Source organism: Engraulis encrasicolus, chromosome 18 (genome assembly GCF_034702125.1).
Source record: "Engraulis encrasicolus isolate BLACKSEA-1 chromosome 18, IST_EnEncr_1.0, whole genome shotgun sequence".
Classification (NCBI taxonomy): domain Eukaryota; kingdom Metazoa; phylum Chordata; class Actinopteri; order Clupeiformes; family Engraulidae; genus Engraulis; species Engraulis encrasicolus.
Genome location: NC_085874.1, coordinates 9,170,419 through 9,185,188, shown reverse-complemented (window position 1 = coordinate 9,185,188; position 14,770 = coordinate 9,170,419). Strand labels below are relative to the sequence as shown.

At 41.9% G+C, this 14,770-nt stretch overlaps 1 protein-coding gene across 1 annotated transcript in view; it reads left to right on the top strand.

The window, feature by feature from the left end:
• The first annotated feature begins 718 nt into the window (after window positions 1-718).
• The window catches only part of entpd5b (ectonucleoside triphosphate diphosphohydrolase 5b), a 25,158-nt gene continuing 11,106 nt past the window's right edge, over window positions 719-14,770 (top strand). Inside the window, exons 1-5 of the mRNA XM_063222952.1 lie at window positions 719-1,041; window positions 5,942-6,279; window positions 11,748-11,827; window positions 14,061-14,204; window positions 14,624-14,699. Of these exons, the coding sequence (XP_063079022.1) occupies window positions 6,033-6,279; window positions 11,748-11,827; window positions 14,061-14,204; window positions 14,624-14,699 (547 nt within the window). The 5' untranslated portion in view covers window positions 719-1,041; window positions 5,942-6,032. The remainder of the gene's footprint in view (window positions 1,042-5,941; window positions 6,280-11,747; window positions 11,828-14,060; window positions 14,205-14,623; window positions 14,700-14,770) is intronic.

Sequence of the window (14,770 nt, the reverse complement as noted above, 5' to 3'; positions counted from 1 at the left end):
ATGAGTTCTGCAAATTCAGCATGTTGGCACTCTTCATATTGCTGCTTCAGAAATTCCACCACTCATCCACCCTGTCATTATCGAGGCATTGAAGACACAAATCCCCAGATGTTTTTCATAAGTACAAAATGAGTTATTGTCTTGGGATATACAATTTTAATTAAATAGACACCACAGCAGGAAAACCAGCCATGTAGGAACTGTACAGGCAGGAATGGGATAAATATTTTGTGGAAAGTTGGCAATGGGCATATTTACAGAAAGTAGGCCTAGTGTAGGCCTACACATGGGCGTAATTTTAGGGGGGGGGCGGTGGGGACATGTCCATACCACTTTCCAGATAAACCTAGCTTTTCCCTACCATTCTTTCACAAATATAATACAAAAACAGCATATTCGGACCATTTGCGATTGAAATGTCCCCACCACTTTTCGAGCCAAACCTACATAATGTATCCCTCATTCATTGTTTTAAATAGATATATTTTGTAACACCTGCAGGCAATACACAAAACTGTGCATTTGGTTAAATATTACATTTACGCTTTAAGTTGTTTTTTCTTTCCATACATTTAAGACTGCAGGACTTTGAGTAGTAGGCTTAGGCTAGAGAAGACCATATTTAGCTGCCCATGGCCATGGTAGGGGTTTCACTGCCCAGCCAGGCACTAGACAGAAGTAAACAAAACAGCATGGGTAGTGCATTTAATGCTAGCTACTGCTTCTAAAACACTGGCCCAGTTTGTTGATGGTGTTGGCAGTGTCGGCTACTGTTGACAGTAAGTTAAACGGAGTCTGGCTGTAGTTCTAGCCTACCAGCTGTTTTCTTGGTCACTGGTGGTCAGCAGAGTTCTAGTAAAGGGCGAGTAGCCAACTGCTCTGCTAAATTTGGTATCAGTGCATGCCTACGAAATGTCTGTCGTGTCGGTGGGCGACTGATTGAGTTGACGTATTTTATTCTTACTGCTTCTTTGTGATGTGAAGTCTTGGCTGGACGCGAAAATGTACAAAATTCAAGACACAGGACTCCGTTCAAAGAAGGTATGTCACAAAGCGAAGTGATAGGACTTCAAATAATTTGGGGTTAGCAGAACTACTTAGCTTTCCTAGAGATTACTATGACACTGCTAGGATAAGAGGACAAGACAGCACACGTGTCTCGAATAACCAGCTCACGAGTCACTTATTGATGTCATGTTGTATTATTTCGCCAAGCCATTTTATCATACACCTGTTAAATGTGCACGCTGTTTAGCACCCAGCTAGCAATCCTCCAATTTGCTGACATAAACAAGTTTCTTTGTAACATTATCGCGCCCAGGACAACGTGTAACAGTTGGTCAATGTTATGGATAGAATACGGCGATGCTGGTAGGCTACAAAGAATCAAAAGAATGTGTCTTGTGTGAAAGAATGTGTCTGATAAAAGTTTACATCAAGGTGACGTCTGACAGCGCGAGACTTCTGATCAGCTGTAGTGTTAAGGTCTACCACATGTGAACTCGCCTGTTTTGTTTACCATGTCCATGTATACCTACCTAGTTCCAGACGTGAATGTGACAGTTTCACTTGTTTGATTTGAAATGACATAGAGCTACCGCACCATGTAACATTATACCGTATGAATACCGCATGAATAGCCGCCTCAGGCACATTAAAGGTCTTTAGGATGGTGGCCAGAGGAGGTATGGCAACTATGCTGCTCATTGAATCTGTGCTGCCAAATTTGATCTTTTCATAAATATTTATTAAATATATGAATGAACTAGTATTTACTTTCCAGCCAAAATGTCTATGATGAAGTTAATATTTGTGAATGGGCAGCATGAATTCTGGAAAAAACTACTAAAAACTAGATTGTATTCTCGCAGAAAATGCTGGAAGCGGGCTTGCCTTTTGGGGCAGAGCTGAGCAGTTTTATTTTTGATCTCTATACCTAAATTAAAAACAAACTACTATTCAGAAAACAAAGCTAAAAGAAATGTGGGAAAAATCCATCTACCCTGTCAGAAGTTATGGGCCAAACAATTCAGCCATGTTTGATTCAGCCATCTTGAAAGTGTTGTAGCTCCGCGTTTTGGGGGTATACTAAATGACATGCATGCTATTGTTGGCTAAGGAACACTGCATATGATATAATTTTGAAAATCAACATGGGTCCGAGTGGGATTCGAACTCACAACCTCCATATCTCTAATCCAGCACCTTTGCCATTGATACTAAATGACATACCGGTACATGCTATTTTAAGTTGGCTAAGGAACACTGCATATGATATAATTTTGAAAATCATCATGGGTCCGAGTGGGATTCGAACTCACAACCTCCATATATCTAATCCAGCACCTAAATGACATAGCCTACATGCTATTTTAAGTTGGCTAAGGAACACTGTATATGATATAATTTTGAAAATCAACATGGGTCCGGGTGGGATTCGAACTCACAACCTCCATATCTCTAATCCAGCACCTTTGCCATTGATACTAAATGACATACATGCTATTTTAAGTTGGCTAAGGAACACTGCATATGATATAATTTTGAAAATCAACATGGGTCCGGGTGGGATTCGAACCCACCTCCATATCTCTAACCCAGCACCTTTGCCATTGATACTAAATGACATACATACTATTTTAAGTTGGCTGAGGCAGTGGTTCCCAACCTATGGGTCGGGACCCAACCTATGGGTCGCCAAAGATCCACAGTGGGTTGCGAAGCCCTCTTGATTTTAAGGGGTTTAATTTTAATACCATATAGCCCATGTTGAATAAATGACAAAGCATTTAAACTAATATATGCATAGAAGCAACAAAATGTAAATTATATATTAAACAATTATTCTATATTTTACTGAAGACAAATTGAGGAATAAAATGATAACTAATGAGTTTTCGCAGGAGAAACAGAGTATCATGTGACTCCCTCTTGTGCGGGCGCTCAGGCGATTGGGTCACCAAAGCTTACAATGGTAAAAATATGGGTCCCTGAAAAAAAAGGTTGGGAACCACTGGGCTAAGGAACACTGAAAATCAATATGGGTCCAGGTGGGTTTCAAACTCACAACCTCCATATCTCTAATCCAGCACCTTTACCATTGAGCCAAGCAGCTGGCTGTCTCAAGCATTCCAGCAAGACAATATCACATTGCATTGAAGAGCTGTACAATAGAATTCTAGAATTGTAGTGTAGCCGCTCGCTCGTTAAGAATAGAATGTTGAGAGAAAGTGGCAGTTGAGATGGGCAGAATCAAAACAGTTTCTAGTTTTTAGATCGCTGTTGTTAAAAAACTAAAAAGAATTGGCACATGTCCTGCTCACAGATTGGAGTCATACGTGTGATCTTTCTCACAGTCCTTGAATGAAGTTTATAGGTTAAACGGTTCAGTCACAAATGGACCTCTTGTGGAAGATGTGCTGACATCTTCAGAAAGGCACTTCAGAAATCAATAGGGGACAGCCATTTGGCCAGCCCAGCACTTTTTACACACCTGCCATTTAAAAAGTAATGGGAGTTTGGACATGATCTTTTCACCGTTTGGAGTCATCTCATAGAGCTCGCTAACAACGCGTCAACTAAACTTCTAGGTGCAAGTGTTGATGTTTTATGAACGAAAAAGCTTCCTACACTTTGATCCCTAGAGTGGCGGAACCTTCATTCAAGAGGTGTCTACCATTGTTTTCTATGGGGACCCAAACTTGCACAAAATCGTTGAAAACGAAAAAACGACAAGGGGTATGGACACACAAAGCATTTTTTGAAATCTCCAAGCCGAGCCGGTCGTGTTAGTGTTTGAACGGTGTCTCTATCTCGAAAGGCCTAGGAGAAGAAGCGGTTTCTATTTTTACTGCCCTGCACAAGTTAAGCAATAATACTAAATAAACAGGACTTAGAGATTACTAGAAGCGTGGCAAGCCCACTTAATAAATAAACAGGACTTAGAGATTACTATAAGCGTGGCAAGCCCGCTGAACACATTCAATACCAGCCGTTTTTTTTTAATTTAGCTGTAGACTCCCAGCCACTTTCATAATTTTTTTTGTATTTTTTTGAACAGCCACCAAATATTTTGTCTTCAACCACAGACACATGTCAGGGCTTATTCGAAAGCCCAAAAACTCAGCTGTCTGTATGTTTTCACGGTTTGTTTCTAGCTTATTCCATTCTGAAGTTATTCCACTTTAAGCGAGCACTGGTTTAGGTAAAAATAGCATTTTTCAACATTTGAACTGAGATAAAGCCTTTTTTTCACGGGTGCGCTCTGACTCTCCGAGTTTAAATTGCGTGTCTAAATGCATTTTCACGCCTGAAGAACAACACTTAGCTTCCAAGTAAGCTATTTCGATGCAAAAATCACCTGGTCAGGCTATTGTTCAGAGCCACATCATCTGAAATGCTAGCTAGCTAATGTCACTTGACTGGCAGTTTTCATTCTGTAGATAAAAGTAGACGTGCCAAAGTACTCACCCAAAATTAGGTTACTTCCTGCTGTGTTGCATGCTGTTTTTCATTACAACCTTCCATTTTACACCTATCTTGATGGCAGCAAAACTCCTTATCCTTCCATCATATGTTTAGGAACAGGCTAGCTAGCAGGACATGTTTTGATGCTCTAGGAAGTAAATGGAGACGTGACAAGATCAGGAAGTGGGTTGATTCGCTATAATAAAACTCAAATACTGTGCGTAATAAAATGCACAGATGATGAAATATCCAGATCCTGACTTTGTAGGAGTTTTGACTTTGTAGGTGTTTTCATGATCTATGTCAGTTCTGTTCATCACATTATTACGGAAATCACACAGAATGTGCATTAGAATGTGTAGATTCAGAATCCAATAAAAAAAAAGTAAAAACCAATGCATGGGAGGCAAAACTTATTTTTACGTTACTTGGTAGTGAATGTGTTAATTAGAGATGCACCGGATCCAAGATCCGGTTCCGGCAGGATAATAGGGTCTTTCACAGGATCCGGGTCCGGCAGTCAAAGCAGTGGATCCGGTATCCGGTAGGATCCTAAAAATCAGGATCTGATGCATCCCTAGTTTTTACGTAGCCTAAGCTTTTCAGTCAGTCTTTCACAACCCCAATCGCTGCATGGAGTGAAAGCCCTTTAAAAGCGGCCGTTGCAAGCAGTGTAGCAGTAAGCCAATGAGTCTGAAAAATAGTTTGAGTCAACGTAATAAAAAGGGCCCACGTGTGCGAGTAGGCTATGTGTTTCAACCCTTTCGTAAGATCCGGTATCCGGCAGGATCTTAAGCAGTGGATCCGGTATCCGGCAGGATCCTAAAAATCAGGATCCGGTGCATCACAATGCCCCTTTAAAGGCTTCTAACAACTATAATGCTGCTGTATGTATGTAAACAGGAGAAGTTTGGTCACATAACTTGACGGATCATCTTAAAGTTTCAGTGTTCAGTTTTAAGCTTGGTGCGTTATGTCCAGAATGTTGCCCTTTCACAAAGGTTATCATGTATATTTACCACCACCACCATCCATTTTAAAGCGTTCATTTTGCCTTGGTGAATCTTCTCCATGGAAATCTGCCATTTTGAATTACCAGTCACGGATACTGCATCTTTGGCTGCAAAACCTACTTGTTTGACCAGTAAATATCAGTTCATTTACTTTTGAAATGTTCCTGTATTTTAATGAGCCATGTGAGGCATACTTCTTCTCAATGTGCGTATCTCTTCTCAGTGGGTGTGTTCTGTTCTGCTCTGCTCTGCTCTCCTCTCGTCTGGGCTGGGCTGGGCTGGGCTGGCTGCCATGCCATTATATATGAGGAGTGAAAGTTTGCAAACAGCTGATCAGTGTGTCTGAGCTGCATGTGAGTGTAAGTCTCCTCTTCTCTGCACTCTCTCTCTGCTCTCTCTCTTGCTCTCTCTCTTGCTCTCTCCTGCTCTCTTCTGCTCTCTCTCCCTCTATATTTCCACAGGCCTGTCCCAGCTGGTAGCTGGCCATCACTCCGTCCCCTCTGAGTGTGTTTCAGTGTGTGTGTGAGTGTAACCTTGCTGTGTCCTTTGGAGATGGCGCGTCACCTCGTGTCACCGCCGCTGCTGCTGCTGCTGCTGCTGTTGGGAGTGATGGGAGGTTGCCGCGCGCAACAGGCGCCCTTGGATACGAGCGGCATGGAGATAGCGGCTAACCTTGGTAGCGTGCTGCCCACCCTCTCCCGGCCCGCCAACGCCAGCCGCATCTTCTACGGCGTGATGTTTGACGCCGGCAGCACCGGAACGCGCATCCACATCTACACCTTCATCACATCCGACTCAGGTGAGAAAGGGGAAGAGGAGAAGGAGGAGGATTTTAAAGCATCTGATGAAGATGATGATGATGATGATGACTATAGTCTCTAGGGCTGGGTATTGCAGCTATGTTCCTGTATCGATTCGATTTCGATTCTTAGGGTTTTGAATCGATTAATCAAGATTCAATTCGATTCACTCCGAATCGATTCAATCCGTTCCCTTTTTGGTGCAAGGATTTCCCCCAAAAGATGCTGTTGCCTATTTTTGTATAAAAATGTCAAAGGGCTGTGGCTTGACAGTGTTAACAGATTGCTAATTTGTAATAAGTAGGCCTAGGCCTAATTGACTAATACCTACTGGGTATTTTCCATAGACCTAAATGAAACAAAAAGAACAAAAAGAAAAAGAGCAAAAAAAATCGATTTTGTGCCCTGTGAATCGATTATGTGAATTTTAAATGATATTGAATCGATTATTTTACCCAGCCCTAGTAGTCTCAGTTGGACGATGAGGAAGAGGCGGAGAAGGAGGACAATAGTGCATCTGATAATGATGATGATGTCTTTAGAAGTTGATGATGTGTTTAAGTCGATATGGTCAGCAGTGGAACGCAGATACACATCCACATCTACACCTTCACAATGGACTCAGGTGAGGAAGAGGAATATGAAAGCAGTAATGTATCTGGTGATGATGATGATGATGATGATGGTCTTTAGAGGTTGAAATTGAGTTTGAGTCAGTAGCAGCACTGGTATGCACACACACAGCTACACCTTCATCACTCCAGCACGGGTGAGGAAGAGGAGGAAGATATTGTGCATTTCACCTTGTCACGGTGTTGTTGATGATGCTGATGATTGTTCAGGTGGATGTTATGTAACTATGTGGAGGTGTACATGGTGTTGTTTCAGGCCATGATGACAGCATTGTCTGGTACTGTTGTCTGGCCTTTTGAGACATCCCCTCTGCTTGCTTTAGCAGCTGCTGTATTGAATCATGTTGCAGATCTCATTACCAGTTTTTGGGAAAGAGTGTGATTGGTCAAACCTGTGTGTGTTCCGCTGAGGCAAGGTGTGTTTAATTACTGTGTAATTGTACTGTTACGCTAGTAGTGTGGTTAGCAGGTGTGTGGGCTTGGCAACGTATAATTCTAGTGTGTATTTTGTGACATTTTGGCTAGTGGAAGAAGCCACCCCACTACTGTGTATATTATTGGCAGAGGTAGCCAGTAAAATTAGAAGTAGAAGTACACTTATGGTGTCAGTACAACACTAGCACATGATATTTCATAGCGGTTACATCAGTTATTCCATTGTATCTCATGAGGTGGCTAGATGTTACAGACAAAAACTAAATATCATAAACCCACACATGTTGTCTAATGAGTGCGGAATCATGTGTGCATCACTCTGTAGTAACTGAAGACCAGCTACTCAGGGAAGTCACTTGTCTTGGAATTTCTTGGAAGGAAACTATGGTATGTTTTTTTGTTTAACTTTTACTTTGGCCACCTCTATCTACTGGATGCATTGGGGAGTTTCTGTGTAGATGGTTATCCAAAGAGATTAGATTGATCCTGGCCTTTATGGAGTAGTAGCCTGACATGACACACACTGTAAAATATTCTCCTCTGTCATATGGCTAAGAATACTGTCAGGCTCAACACATATCTCAACACTGAATGGCAGTGGAGGGTGTTTGTGTCATAAAATGTAAAAAAGGGTGAAGTGGAAGGCAAACTTGTGCATTGGAAAAAAGGAAAGGTGGACAGCTGAAGGGTTTACTAGTGTGACTGAAATGATGCAGCTAGTAATAATAATAATAATCTAGTAACGAGTGCTGTATGACAGTGTTTCTCAACAGGGGTGCCGGGGCTTAATAAATTATTTCATATAATACATATTTGTCTAAATTGATAAGTTAATGCTAGTCAGTGGAATCTTTCATCTGCCATTTGCGCACAATAAAGTAAATAAAGGTCGCCCCAGTCAGCTGCAACTTTGAACGTAGGTCGTGTGACGTCTCTCCAAATCTGTTACTTTTCTAAGCTTTTGTGGTATCGGATGTGATGCCATGTTTAGGCTTGTTGGTTTGGGGTGCCTTGAATTTTTTCGTGAATTGAAAAGGTACCTCGCCTAAAAAAAAGGGTTGAGAAACACTGGTCTATGATACAACAGGCTGTCCAGAGTGGTGAAAAATGCTGGAAAAATCATAGGGCGACCCCAAAAGCAACTGGACAAGCTGTATTGGACTGCAGTTGATAGGAAAACCATAAACATTTTGGATGACAACACCCACCCCCTTAACCCTGAATTTGAGCTGCTCCCCTCAGGGAGGCGCTACAGAGCACACATTACAAAGAAAAACATCTACAAGCACTCATTCATACCCAACGCAATCTCCATGGTCAATAAGCAATGGAAAAGCTAGGCTGGTATAACAACAAGGGACTGGATCTGGTATCTGACCTGTACTGTATGTGGTGTGTGTGCTGGGAGAGGTGGCTGGAGGGAGGGGATATGTGCAATGTTTTTTATGTGTATTTATGTTTTTTAGAGTATGAGTGTTTTAATGGAGTGAATGTACATGTTTGTTTTTATGGTGAGACGAAAGATAAATTTCATGCTTGCATGACAAATAAAGTATATTCTATTCTATTCTATTCTAACAGTAGAGGCCCAGTAGAGTAGGAGAGTTGAGTAGAGTAGAGTAGTAGTGTAGTAGAGTAGCTACTCAGGAGAGCAAAGTTATCAGAGTAGACTGAGGAGCGGTGTAGTGGCTGCTTCTTACTGTATGCTACTATGCCAGTGATTCTCAAACTGTGGGCCAATGTATAGCATTGGTGGGCCATGAAGGTATTCCGAGTGGGCTTTGAAGTCCTTTTCTGAAAATCAAAATCATATTTTTGTGTGCGTTGCTGTTGATTTTTTTTTATTGGGTCAAAGGTAGGCCCCGAAGATTTGGTACATTTCAAGCGGGACCCAAATTGGATAAGGTTGGGAAGCCCTGATCTATGTGTTCACATATGGAGTGGTCACCTGTCCTCTGATGGCTTTGAAATAAGAATGATTAGTCTGTTTCCTGCCAAACTCCTCTCCCGTCCTCTGCCTGCCATCTTCGTTCATGCGTTATTGCCTAACCAGAACAAAGTTTCTGTGTGTGTGTGTGTGTGTGTGTGTGTGTGTGTGTGTGTGTGTGTGTGTGTGTGTGTGTGTGTGTGTGTGTGTGTGTGTGTGTGTGTGTGTGTGTGTGTGTGTGTGTGTGTGTGTGTGTGTGTGTGTGTGTGTGTGTGTGTGTGTGTGTGTGTGCTGCTTTGCATATAAGACGGTGTGTGTATGTGTTTGTGCGTGTCTTTTGTCCCACCACAAGAGCATTAATGTTGATGTACAGTGGTGCTCATATGTTTACATACCCCAGCAGAATATACGCTTTCTTGACGATTTCTCACAAAATATGAAGGATTACACAAAACCTTTTTTTTCACTCAATGCTAGTGACTGGCTTAAGATATTTATTAGCAATCTTCTGTGTTTACTCTTTCAAAAGAATGATCACAACCCAAACTATCCAAATGACCCTGTTCAAAAGTTTACATACCCTAGTTTCTAATGCTGAATATGGCCCTGTTTAACATCAGGGACCGCTCTAAATTGTTTGTGGTAGTTGTGGATGAGGCTCTTAATGTTCTCAGATGACAAAACAGCACATTCTTCCTGGCAGAATGGTTGTTTCCTATAATGTTTTTGGGTGTCTTGCTGGAACCTCACATTTGAGGTTTCCCCTGAATGGCTCAATGATGTTGAGATCAGGAGAGTGAGACGGTCGCTCAAAAACTTAATTTTATTCTTTCTGAAGCTAATGACGGGTTGATTTGGCTTTCTGTGTTGAAATATTGTCATGTTGGCATGTCCAAACAATGGACCATGTGCAGTTTCAAGGCTGATGTGTGTCAAGTTTCCTCCAGTATTTTTCACAGGGCAATGTATTCATCATTCTGCGAGTATGGATCAAAAGTATAATGCATTTGTAACTCAAATGTCCCCATGAAATCAGTGGTCCATGACCTTGTNTCACAGAAGGGNATGGTGTAACTTTCATCATAGGCTCCATTGACTTTTCTCCAAATGGTACTGTTAATAGTGGCTGAAAAAAGTTCCATGTTGATCTCATTTTTACAAATGACATTGTCACAGGCATTCTGATGCTTCTCACTATGCTATTTGGTGTATCATATGCAAAATAACATGTTTGCATTTTTGTAGTAATGGCTTTCTCCTGGCAACCCCCAACAGCCCATCTTTCCTCAAGTGCCTCTTTGCTGTACAGTTCAAAACATTTTTTCATGTTGTCCTATATTTCACCTGAAGTTATTTTTTGGTTGTCCTATGCCTCCTGAACAATTTCCCTTGCAATGATCATTGCAATGCAATGATTCCCTTGCCCAATGGCTTGATTTCAACCAAACCCCCTCATATTGCATTTCTGAATTGAAATTCCAACAGTGCCAACATGACAATATTTTGACACAGAAAGCCAAATCAACCCGTCATTAGCTTCAGAAAGAATAAAATGAAGGTTTTTGAGCGACCATCTCACTCTCCTGATCTCAACATCATTGAGCCACTCAGGGAAAACCTCAAATGTGAGGTTCCAGCAAGACACCCAAAAATATTATAGGAAACAACCGTTCTGCCAGGAAGAATGTGCTGTTTTGTCATCTGAGAATATTAAGAGCCTTATCCACAACTACCACAAACAATTTAGAGCGGTCCTTGATGTTAAACATGGCCATATTCAGCATCAGAAACTAGGGTATGTAAACTTTTGAACAGGGTCATTTGGGTAGTTTGGGGTGTGATCATGCTTTTGAAAGAGTAAACACAGAAGATTGCTAATACATATCTTAAGCCAGTCACTAGCAATGAGTGAAAAAAAAGGTTTTGTCTAATCCTTCATATTTTGTGAGAAATCGCCAAGAAAGTGTATATTCTGCTGGGGTATGTAAACATATGAGCACCACTGTATATTAACTTGTGTGTGTGTGTGTGCACATGCTTGTATATGTACCTGAGTCTCTTGTGTCTGTACTTTTATAAATGCGTGATGTATTCAGTCTTCCAGACAAGTGTCTGTAATGTATACATAGTATGATTGTTGTTGATGGACTCTGTCCTCCAGATGGTGTGTGTGTGTGTGTGTGTGTGTGTGTGTGTGTGTGTGTGCGTGTGCGTGTGTGCGTGTGCGTGTGCGTGTGTGTGTGTGCGTGTGCGTGTGTGTGAGAGAGTGATACCTATATATTTATAATGTATAGCCCATCATATGTGTAAAGTGTTGCTGAAGTAGTCTGCCCTGCAGATGAGTTTCTGGTGCTAAATAATGGTGTGTGTGTGTGTGTGTGTGTGTGTGTGTGTGTGTGTGTGTGTGTGTGTGTGTGTGTGTGTGTGTGTGTGTGTGTGTGTGTGTGTGTGTGTGTGTGTGTGTGTTCTCCAGATGAGTTGCCGGTGCTGGATAATGAGATGTTCCATTCTGTGAAGCCCGGCCTGTCTGCCTTTGCCGACGCCCCTGAGATTGTGAGTTCACCGAGCTGACTATTATTAGACACTATCCACCTTATTACCATGCCAATTAACCCTGCCCACTTCAACCTTTTTCGTGCTATGGTACCACAGCATTTGCTGTGTGCTAGTTCCCTGAAAGGCTGCCCGAAGATCTAATGAATGACTTAACACTAGCAAGCAGCTGCAACCAAATGATAATGCCGCCCTTGTAACCGTGGATAATAAAGTGGATAGGGCTTGACAACGCCCCTGAGATCGGGAGTTCACCAAGACAAGTTGTATAAAACCAAGGCACTCATCTTCTTTGTAGTTAAAATGCATTTATTTTAATGGGTATAACATTATTAAAACACTTTGACGCGCATGAAGCCTTTGTCAGGAAGCGAGCAGACTCTACAACTTTTAAAAGGAACTAAGCTTGTCACCAAAGAGCACCATCTTTACGAAGTACTAGTTCCAGGTACCACTCCAACTTGACTTGATTCTCAAGACATGCATTAATATACACTAATACATTACTAACAAGACACTTATTAATACACTCTAAGGCTAATAATTATTACCAAGACATGTATAATACACACTAAAGATAATAATTATTACCAGCTGCCAACTAGGACCTTGCATTGCACCCAAGTGAGTTAGCTGATGAGAGACGCAAGTCTGGTCACATTGCAGCATTATTAAGATGTTCCAAGACAACATCAGACAACAGTAGAAACATTATAAAGCTTCATAAAGATTTCACCAACACGCTAATTATTACAAGTCAACAGCCACGACTAGACAGAGAAACATTACAAGCATTATAAACATATCATTACGCATTACTGCAATTATGACTGCTATCAGCCAACCACGTCTGGGTATAACACAAAAACACCAAGACAGTTGTTATTACACACTGGCCTCAAGAAAATGTTGTATAACACATTATATATTTAGTTTCCTGTGTAGTGGAAATGGGCATCTGATGCAGCTAGTCACTTAAGTCATTTTATTCTCAAGCCTGTTACTGCTATGTGCCTGTGTACCTTCCGGATGTGCACAAGTCCTGTGTATAGTTAATGTTTAGTAGCCAGTAGTTTTACATTAGATTTATTGTACATATTTTATGCGTGCACTTCATGGGGAAGCTTTAAATATCATTATACTTGTATATTGACAATAAAGGCATTCTATGCTATTCTATTCTGTTCTATTATAAACATGCCGTTATTATACACATTATTACACAGCATTATATGGCTCGACGTCATTCTGTACAATCCACCGTTCACTTGAATGGGGCTCCCCAATGTGTTGGTTTATAAGAGACTGCTGTCAATGGCAACGGACAGAATGTCTGTTACCTAGCGATGTCAGCTGATTTTAACATTTGGAATACTGCTGAACTGCACAAAATTTGCTCTTTGCGGCCATAATCATTGAAATACAGAAAGAAGACATTTATGAACTTTAAAGCTGTAGGAATAATGCGGATGAACTAGCAGAAATTAAACAAGCATAACTTCAGCATTTAACACAAACATTGTATGCACGTCTCAGTTATGCACTTGCGACAGAGAAGTGTCAAACTTGCTCGACAGAATCTGGTGCAATTGGGATATGGAGAATACGGGAATAGGACTATCTATAGACTGAATCTAAGATCAGCCATGTAAATGTGCATGTACACCAAGAGCGACCTATGCCACAGGAGCAACGGAAGTCATTATTTTTCAATGCAGGGTCGGCGAATAAAGCACCAAAGCGAATTCAGAAAGCAAACCGACCTGGGTGACTAGAGCGAATTTCAGTGATATAAGTCAAGCTAATGATGTGGGTCAGCGGAAACCAATTTCGCTGAATGTCCCAGCCTGACAGGCCAAAGCCGTTATTAGCTAAAACAAACATGTCAATGTCATGTCCAGAGCAAATTAAGTGAATTTATGGCGAGACTTCTTCAACGGCCTCGGCTACTCCGCTTCCCGTCGGGGTCCTGCATCTATCTGTCGTGTGCGATTCCATGGCAGGGGCCTTTCTAGCAGAGCGTTATCCCTTACTTACTGCACCTTGCATTATACTGTACATGATGCATTGTGCACATGCAGTTGTATCAAGCCCTGTTTGGATATTTGGGAGTGTTCACATTTGTGCACATTTCCTTTATGTTTGTCTCGTTTTGCATCTCTTAACAAAGAATGTCGTATATGTGTCTGTCTCTCGGTCTCTGTTTCTCGGTCTCTCTGTCTCTCTCCTGCAGGCGGGCGAGACGGTGCGTCAGCTGCTGCGTGTGGCTAAGAAGACGGTTCCTCGTCTGGAGTGGAAGAGAACTCCCGTGGTGCTCCGGGCCACCGCCGGCCTCCGCCTGCTGCCCACCAAGAAGGCCCAGGCCATCCTGGACGAGGTACTACTGATTGAGTTTTAATAGGGCTCTAATAGGGTTCTAATCGGCCAAGGCCCTACTGGACGAGGTACTGATTGGGTTCCAATAGGTATTGATTGGCTTCTAGAAGGTTTTGATGTGGTTAAAAGGCCCAGACTCTGCTGGACGAGGTTCTGATTTCCATTTAGAAGGTTCTTCTCATAGGGTTCTAGAAGGCCCAGACTGTGCTGGACAAGGTACTGATAGGCTTCTAGAAGGTTCTCATAGGGTTGTAGAAGGCCCAGGCTCTGCTGGATAAGGTACTGATGAGTTACGGGGGAACATTATACACTATAGGTAAGGTTCTAACTCCACCCTCTAGGAAGACACAGGGCGTACCCACAATACAACACTCCCTGTGTGTGTGTGATGAGATTTGACCCCTTGCCCCCTGTCGTCAGGTGCAGGATGCGTTTGACGAGTCTCCTTTCCTGGTGCCCAAGGACAGTGTCACCATCATGAACGGCGCCAACGAAGGTAAGTGCAGAGCTACCTCATAAAGGCAGTAAGTGGTACTGGTTTTTACAAATGCAGTTTATTATATCCAA